This window comes from Urocitellus parryii (genome assembly GCF_045843805.1).
Source record: "Urocitellus parryii isolate mUroPar1 chromosome 9 unlocalized genomic scaffold, mUroPar1.hap1 SUPER_9_unloc_3, whole genome shotgun sequence".
NCBI lineage: Eukaryota > Metazoa > Chordata > Mammalia > Rodentia > Sciuridae > Urocitellus > Urocitellus parryii.
In genome coordinates this window covers 209,383-218,774 of record NW_027551789.1, presented here as the reverse complement: position 1 = coordinate 218,774, position 9,392 = coordinate 209,383, and the positions used below count along the sequence as shown (strand labels likewise).

Sequence of the window (9,392 nt, the reverse complement as noted above, 5' to 3'; positions counted from 1 at the left end):
GCTCACTATTCAGTTAACTAGGTTTTCAGCACATGAAATGCTTTTTTTCAATCACACTTACAACTAATAACTATTTCATTATTCAATAATCTGAGGAAAGGAAATGAAGGAGAATAGTCCTCAGTCCAAAAATGTGAAGGAAATGGGAAGAAACAGTGATGGAAGATGCAAAAAAAGAATTAACACTAGAGGGATGGAGCCAGCAAAGGCCAGGCACACACTGAGAATGGCACAAGGCTTACCTTTTCTTTGTCGCTAGCTTCTCTAGCCACTGTAGAGCCCTGAAACACAAAGAAATAATAAAAAATGTGCATACACCAGGCATCAAGTCTCAAACATATGAAATATGAAAATGGTCATGGGCAGAGCTGAGAATTCATTGAGTGCTGTTCTGCTCCAAGGCTCCTTCCAAGAGAGCTCCTCTTCCTTCCCCAACAAAGCTCTCAGCCTCATCTGGGGCCTCCCTGTAGGTGTTCTTATCTACTGAACACTCTTCTTCAACCCCACCCCTGTTGTCCTTACCTGGTCCATCTTTCTCTGGTTCATATCCATCTGGTGGAAGTCAGAAAACCTGACAATCACTTGAGCAATAACTTAAGTACTCGATTAAAACTACATTCATTGTCAGACATCAGTTAGTCTTAGTATTTTCAAAGGGGAAGGCAGTCATCAGTTGGCTGTGGTGACTGCCAGGGCAGTAAGTGCCTTTTCCCTGCATCACATCTTGCGGATGAGGGCACATCCTAACCCTTGGACTGTCTTCTCTACAACACCCACTGTTTCCTCTCATGTGTTAAGAGTTACTGAGGGGCAGTTTCTCCTTGCTCACACCTAAGCAAGTCCCCTGTGAGCACTTACTGATCCCTTTACTTTGGAGATTCCTTCAAAGACACACATTTACTTGTACCTCTTTTGTTCCAGGCCCTATGCTGAGCAGAAAGGTACAAAGTGGAAGAAAACACAGTCCTTGATCGCAGCAGTGTCTAGTCTACTGCAGACGTTTTCAAAACTGTTCCTCGGAGCTCTGGGTGTCCAAGACGACCAGATTCACCCCAGATGCCAACAGGGAGGCTTTGGGGGGGGGTACAGTTCAAGCAGAGAAACTTCCCTTTTCTTGTCTTTCTTTTTTTGTGGAAGATTTTAATTCAAAAGAGAAGCCGGGACACAAATGGTCCAGTATATTCCTAAATATGTTAACACAACAATCATTTCTTATTCTTTGTGCTCTATTGGGATGTTTTACTCACAGCAGGCATTTGCTGAATAAGTGGGAGAAGGATCACAGATCAATGATGGTCCCCCTTAACCCTGCACTAGACACCTGAGCTACAACAGGCCAGTCAAACTGTTTGTTAACTAGACTGTAGCTACTGCCTCGGAATACTAAGGTTAGCCAACCATTGAGGGACCTTATATTTGATTTGGGCAAAATGAAAGTAGCTCCCAGCTCTGTCACTCAGAGCAGCTCAGGTGTTGATAGGGATGCAAGTGGCCTAAAATTCACGTATGAAGACATTTGGGCTGAAGGGGAGGGAGGGAAGCCAAGACCAAGCTGCAGTCCCCCAGAATCAGTGTCCATCCCCTAATGCCCAGTGTCCCCAGCACTGTGGATGTGAGAGACCTTACCAATGCAGCACAGAAAATGCTACTGGTGCTTGGGGACAGTCAGAGGAGCACACAATCTATTTATCTAATTTTGCAGTACTGGGAATTGAACCCAAGGCTGTGCATGCTAGACAAGTATTCTACCATTAAGCTAATCTCCAGCCCTTTCTATATTTTGTTTTGACACAGAGTCTCACTAAGTTGCTCAGGCTGGCCTTGAACTTGTAACTTTCTACTGTGCAGAATTTATTTAGGGAGATGAAATTATGAAATGTAAGGCAAAATTTAAAAAATAATATCCAATCTACAATTATAACTTATACCAAGACATGTTTACTAGATGCCTACTTGTAGGAGGCCCCAAATTAGGCATTTTGGGGCCCCAAAATTAAAGAGAATTGGCTGGAAATGCAGCTCAGTGGTAGAGTGCTTGCATAGCAAGTATGAAGCCCAGGGTTTCATCCCCAGCACTGCAACAACAACAACAACAAAAAAACACAACAACAACAGCCTACCTTGAAGGTGCTCACATGCTAGCAAAATGGATGGGATAACAGCTGTGCCTTACTCTGGATGGCACACATATGTATCTCATTTAATCCTCCCAACAACCTCATAAACACAGGTAAACTCATCCCTGTTTTAACAGATGAAGAAACTAAGACTCATAAAGGTTCAGTAACTTGCATACAGCTACCAACTCATAAAACCCACACATGTGTGGGGCAGGGAGTATAACTTAGTGGCTAGCACTTGCCGAGCATGGGAAAAGCCCTGAGTTCAATTCCTAGCATCACACAAAAAGAAAGCCCTAGCATAAGTGCTTTTAGAGGTCACTCTGGCTTTCTGACATGGGACAGTCAAATTAGCACACAGACTGAATGTGCTGAGCAGCTCTGCAAAGGCTTCAAGAAAGAGCCAGTGGGGCAGGAGCCCTGGAGGGTGGCTGGGATTTCCCAAGGGACAATTCCAGGGAAACAAAATGGCTTGAGCTAAGACTTGGAAGCAAGACAGGGCAAGGCTGTATGTGATAGGTTGATCCAGTGGGTCTGGGAGATAAGCCTAGATTTCCTTCACTAGGACTAGCATTTCTCAGTGTGGCTGAGAACCTGGGTCTCTTATAGGAGTCTGTAGAGTCGAAACTGATTTTAGTAATTCTGAGTACTTTTATAATACTGAGACATTACTTGTCTTTTCGTTGTCTTGCTATTTATACGAATACTGCAAAAACACCAGTGGACAAAACTGCCAGCAGCTTAGCCCAAATCAAGCACAGAGCGGCACTAGATATATTGCTCATTTAAAAACAACAAAACAAACCTCATCACTTAAGAATGTCCTTGATGAAGCACTAAAATTAATTGCATTAGCTCTTGACCATGGAGTATACCCCTCCACTATTCTGTGTGGAAGTATGCATGAAGCACTTTTGTTTACAAAGAAATAATGTTTCTCAAGAACCATTTCTGTGATGGTTTCAGTTATGAGCTGAACTAGCCACCTTTTTCATGAAACAATATTTTTACTTGAAAGAAAAACTGACAATCTGTATTTGTTTAGCTCTGAGACTGGCAAATGTTTGCTCAAATGTGAACAAAGCTGCTAGCCTCCTGTATGTGCTGGGGAGCTATGTGCTCTCATTTCACAATTTGTTGAGAAAACCAGAATTTTGAAGAACTGATATCTACCTTGAGTTTGCCAGCTTCCCAGTACATGAGACTTTCCCAGTGAGATTGGTGATGATATTGATATGACTTTTTTTGATACAAAATAATGAAATGTGCCAATATTTGGAAGAACCACATAACTTAGGGAGTAAATATGTTCCTGATGACACGTGGCAGAAAATTACCTATGTGTACAAACAGACCAATAGATTTTAATATAAAGAGCACAAAATATTCAATGATATGATATCAGATTCCACAATGAAACTACACTTTGAGAATTTACCAACAGTCAAGTTTTGATGTAGTATAAAAGAAGAATATCTACAATTATGTGAAAAAGTCATTAAAACACACCCTTTTCCTTCCCAACTACATTATTGTGCAATGTCAGATTTTCATCCTTTACTGAAATCAAATAACATCATATTAAACTGATAGCACAATCAGATATGATATTCTATATTAATTCAGATATTATAGAGATTTACAAAAATTGTAAAGCAATGCTACTTATCTCATTAAGTTTTTCCTTTTGTTTTCATAAAAATATGTTAATGTGTAATGGTCTTATTATTTAAAATAAAACAAATATTTCTCATATTAACTTCTAATACTATAAATCTCTATAGACACAATCTACATAAAGGAAAGGCTTTTTGGGGGGCTTCTTTTATGAGCGTGAAAGGGTTCTAAGACTAAAAATCTTGAGTACCAACTGCTATAGAACAGAGATAGGCAAACTTTTCCAGGGGTCAGAGGATAATCAAGTCTTTGTGGTCTATAATGGTCCTTATAGTTACTGCTCAACTCCACCATCACAGTGCAAAAGTATCCACAGATAATACAGAAACAACGGGCAGGGCAACATTCCAATAAAACTTTATTTATAAAATGACTCCCAAGCTGGATTGGCAGATCATAGAGTGACAGTCTTTAACTTGGGCATTCTCCCACTGAGTCAGTGTTTCTGGAAGTCAGAACACATCACTCTACTCTCTGAATTTCCTGCGGCCCTCCTCACTCTAAGTCTTGGGGAAAAGTCTTCAAAGATTATGGCCAAGAATGTTCTTCCTTTAGCTCATCCCTTCATCTTCAAGTCTCTTTAATGTCATCCTGTCAGCTAAATCTTCCTTGATGCCCTCCCTATTTAAACCTATATCCCTTCCCCTCTTTGTTTCTATCTAAACACTTGCCACTTTCCTAATAGACTATGTAGCTTACTTATTATTCTTACTGTCTGCCTTTACCTGCCAGAATGCCACCTCCTTGAGGGCAGATTTGGTTTGTTTTGTTCATCATGCTATTCCCAGCACCTACGACAGTGCCCAGTAGGCGGCTGATGTTGAGTAAAGAGATACAACATCTCTAATATGTACAGTGTCTTTTGGTAAGTCAGAAAGCACTGATTGTTTTACCCAAAGGAGTGCACTGCTAATTTTCTGGTAATTTTAAGCTCTGAGTGCCTCCTAAACACTCGTTATAATCAAATACAACATTTATTACATGAATGAATAAGCTTGAGTCATTTAATGAAAATACAGTCAATCTTACCTTTAAGTCGTATTTCCTATATACAGATAAACGGTGGCTGAACACATTTCTTGTAACAATCACATATATTTCAACTCCATCAACATTAAGCCGGTACATGCCCAAGAACTGGGGAAGAAGGGTGATCCCGTGACATTCCACTATGTACTGCACAGGAGAGAAAGAAAAAGGAAATCTCCAATCAAAAGATGCTCATTTAGATGTTAAACACAAATTTTCCGCCTCAGGTGCTTATACAAGGCAAAAACCTGCAACTATTAAATATCTATTTACAGAAAATGATCTCATTTGTACTACTCACCCATTAGATACAGACACAGGTTAGAAAACTCAATTTTATCTGCAAAGATTTTTTTCACAACATTCTAAACTAGTTTGTGAAGTCAAAAACTTTGATATGATGGTGCAAGGTATGAGCACAAGCAATTGGTCCTTTCTGAAATTCCCTTCTACCTGGGGCCTCTGTTTCCACTTCAGAAGTCCTGACTTTATGTGGTGGAGGGAAAGTGAGTTGGTCACTAAGATCAGTTTCTTTAATGGTGCTGATGTCAAGATTAGAGGAAATTGTAGAAAGCCTTGTGTTAGAAGCATAGGCTTTCTGTTGCTCACTAAGACATTAAGGCTTAGAGTTAAATTGCTCACAAGAGCAGGGGTGTGAAGGGGCCCTGGCTACCATGGTGCTCACACTGGCTCCATAGACAGTGATAGAGTCTCTGGTCCTGTGCGGTTTCCATCCTGTCTACTGGACAAGCTCCAGGGCTGACACTGTTGCCAAAACATGGGATGGGTGTGCAGCACCACACACACACACACTAAAAAAAAAAAAAGAGTTGCAAAAACACAACATGACTGGAGGTCTTTAATGATAATACCCCATAGGGCCACAAGATGGAGCTACTTCTCCTGGAAAGTAGCTCTTTATTAACTGGTTTTCAAAGGAATGCTACATTTTTCTTTCTTTAAAATGGGGAAAAAAAGAAGATTCCCATAAAGCCCTTTTATATCCATGACATTTGTGTCAAATCTACAGGATAAAAAACAGCATGAATACCATGATTCCTATATTGTGCACATCATAAGCATATTTATACAGAAATGCCTATAAGAATGCTTGTCTAATGGTAATGGTTGTATTTTGGGCAATTTTGATCCTTTATAAAAATTATATGGCTTGAAATTTTCTTTTTTTTCCCTTTACAATCAACGTTTAATAAAAATAATTAGGATGTTCTACCAAACTTCTTAGTGGTAAACACTGTTAACATTTAACTATCTTATGAATTAAAGAGCCTTAGTTTTTATCTTTGAAGATGAACAACATCAGCATCTGGGTTTAATTTTGGCCACCCAGAGTTTTGACAAATTTTAAACATGCTATGCACCACACTTTTTCTTACTGACAATAATTGAGCTATATATTTAATTCGATGTATTTTCTGAGTCGAGTTTCATCTTAGCTTGTTTTTTGAAATCAGATGAATAGAACATTTTCTATTTCTTTCCTTTCAAAACATAATAAATCCACTTGCGTTTTACTAATGCACAACAGGTGGGAGATAGTGCTTGGCTGAGAAGAAAATGTCTCACATGTGATCTAGAAAATAAAAAGGGTTGTTGTTTCCCACCTGGAGAAAGGTGGTCGAATGGGCCTTAACAGAGATTGCTGGCATCTCTACTGTGTAAGTGAGGTAAAAAGATGGAAGGTTTGCAAACTAGAGAGACATGCATGCATGTCTTCAGGTTGCCATTTACTAGCTGTGGAATCTTGTGTAAGGAACTAAATCACTCTGCACTGTAGTTTCATTTTTTTTCCTCCCCAGAAAACAAGTACCATAATCCTACCTTGAAGGTGGCTGTGGGGATGACAAATAACGATATGTTAAAATACCTCATGCAAAGCTGTGTACTGAAATAAAGTCTTCCTCCAGCTGCAGATAATGGTAATAATTTTCCTTCATAACCCTGTTAAGAAATTTTATCTGGGCTCAGGGTGTATTCCTGTAATCCCAGCAGCTTGGGAGGCTGAGACAGAGGGATCATAAGTTCAAAGCCAGTCTCAGCAACTTAGATAGACCCTGTCTTAAAATGCAAAATAAAAACAGGCTGTGGATGTGACTCGGTAAATAAGCACTCCTGGGTTCAATCCTCATACAAAAAAAAAGAAGAGGAAGAAGAGGAAGAAGAGGAGGAAGAGGAGGGAGGAGGAGGAGGAGGAGGAGGAGGAGGAGGAGGAGGAGGAGAAGAAATTTTAATGTTATTCCTATTTTGGAGTTTTGGCTCCAAATGCAGCCCTGTCTTGGAGGTATGCTCCGAGAGGGATTCTGTGGTAAGTATTTTTCTTTGTGTGTGTGGTAGTTATTTCAGGCCCATAAGATACGCCACTGCCCTGGGCACTGGCTGCTCGACTCCTCTTTATGCTGTTCTGCTCATAGAATTCTCATCCTGGACAACCAGTAAGAAGTCCTGCCAGTGGAGAATGTCTCTTTGATTAAAACCTCAGATAATGCCTGGCTCACAGTGGATGCTAACCATGATCATGCTGAATACATTAAAGCAGTCCTTCCAGTGTTATACAGGACATCATGGACAATTTTTTTTTTTAAGGGAAAAACACCCCATACAGATTACATTCTATAACTTCTCTGCCTTTACAATTAGATACATTTCTACAATGAAAAATCAGATCAGATTTCATCTACTCCATCAACGTGTCAACGTGTACTTGTTCTCAAAGATGTGGCTTACCTGTGGGGCTCTTTGGTGAACATCTTGAAAAATATAGATTAAATGAACTTCAAACTCCTGAGTGTATACACATGTACAAAGACATAGAGCATATCAAAGCCTACCTATTAGAATTCAACGCTGCCAAGATGTAGTTGGTGTTAAAAGTTTAGAGAGCACTGAAAGGTCAAAATTTTGTGGAACAGAAAATTCTACCCATTCACTGTATTTGTGTGTGGGGACGCTAGGAAAAGGATTCACTGCTGCCTTTTAGTAAAGGAAGAGTGAGCTGGGGCTGTGAAGCCAGGGTTGGGGTCCACTGTACTTCATCATGACATGCTGCTATGTGCAGGAGTTAATGAAAAAAAGGCTGTTAAATTTGCACCTGCTGACTATGGAGATGCCACACACAAACTCCTAACACAAGTGGGCTTATCTACAAGGACTCCTGCACGTAGAGAGTGCTAGAGGTGATCCCCAAACCAGGGAGATTGTAAATTCATGCTCATGGCTTTAGCTGGGCCCTCAACACCAATCGCTAGCTTTGTGAACTTGGGTAAGAGTTATTCAACCTCTCTGCATCTGGAAAATAGGGGTAAGAATAGTACTTAATGCATAGTGTCTCTGTGATAACTAAATTGATTACAAAATTCTTAGAACAGAGTCTGAAGCATTAAAAGTAGTATGGAAATATTATTTGTAATTCAAACTTTTAATGTTTTCCCCAAACCTTAACCCCCCAGCTCTTAATATCCATTCATAAATTCATATTAAAAATGCTTATTAAACATCCATTAAATGCCTAGCACTGAGTGGTGCCAACCATACAGCGGGGAACAGACTTGGTTCTCATCCCTATGTACCTTATCCTTCAGCGGTGGGAATAAAATTCACACCCAGAAGTTTACATTCTTGGTTTTCTGTTGCCAAATCTCCCAGCAGCTGCAGGGTGGCTCCACAGCCCACCTCATGCTCTAGTGGGAGGGGTGATGGTGGAGCTCCTTCCCAACGACCAGTCTCTGTGCTCATCCTGGACCAGTCTCTGTGCTCATCCTGGGATCTACCTCATTGGGTTTTCAGACACCATCCACTTCCAGCCCAGGAGCCTCAACCTGGGTCCCTCCACCTGTAGCTTCTCAGCATAAAACAAGTACAAAAATCAAAACACTCCCTCAACTAGGGATTCAGTGACACGAAGAACTGTCTGGCAGTGACTGGACAGGCCTTGTGAGAATAGCTGGGGACATGTAAGAACTCTACTCGCTGGGTATCTGGTGATATCAGGAATTAACTGTCTATGTTGTTAGTGTGATAAGATATATTTCAGAGAAGCATATTAAAGTATTCATAGAGGGAATAGTGTTTGCCATTTACTTTGAAATAATTCAGCATAAAACCAAAATAATGTGTACATGGTAAAATGTCAGTTGTTAAATCCTTGATGATGGGTATAAGCTACCAATTTTCTGAATGTTTGAAAATTTTTATAATAAAAATAAAAGTAAACAAAATCTTTTCTTTAACCTCACATCTCTTCATCTATGGTGTCACTTTCTCTCTCTCACAACTTGTTGTAAGATCTGTCTACACTTTGGTTCTTCCTTATCTCCCATCCATTCTGGAACACACTGCTTCCTGAATCGTGCCCTCCTCCTCTTCAGTGTGACTACTCTCACTAAGATCATCAGCGACGCTCAAGTGGTCAAATATCGGTATAGATGCTTCTCAGTGTTTCTCTGAGCAAGTGACCCTGTTGTTTAGGATCTTTCCTGACTGACATTCTTCCTTGGCTTCTGAGATACCATGTTGTTCTCCTGGTTTTCTTCCTTTCATTCTTTCAAC

General features: G+C 40.2%; 1 protein-coding gene across 1 annotated transcript in view; it reads right to left on the bottom strand.

Moving 5' to 3' along the window:
* Positions 1-242: 242 nt before the first annotated feature.
* The window catches only part of LOC144251531 (phosphatidylinositol 5-phosphate 4-kinase type-2 alpha-like), a gene marked incomplete at its 3' end in the record, with an annotated part of 128,637 nt that continues 119,487 nt past the window's right edge, over positions 243-9,392 (bottom strand). The window contains exons 5-6 of the mRNA XM_077794395.1: positions 4,827-4,973; positions 243-281 (exon numbers count right to left, since the gene is read on the bottom strand). Coding sequence (XP_077650521.1) covers positions 243-281; positions 4,827-4,973 — 186 coding nt within the window. The remainder of the gene's footprint in view (positions 282-4,826; positions 4,974-9,392) is intronic.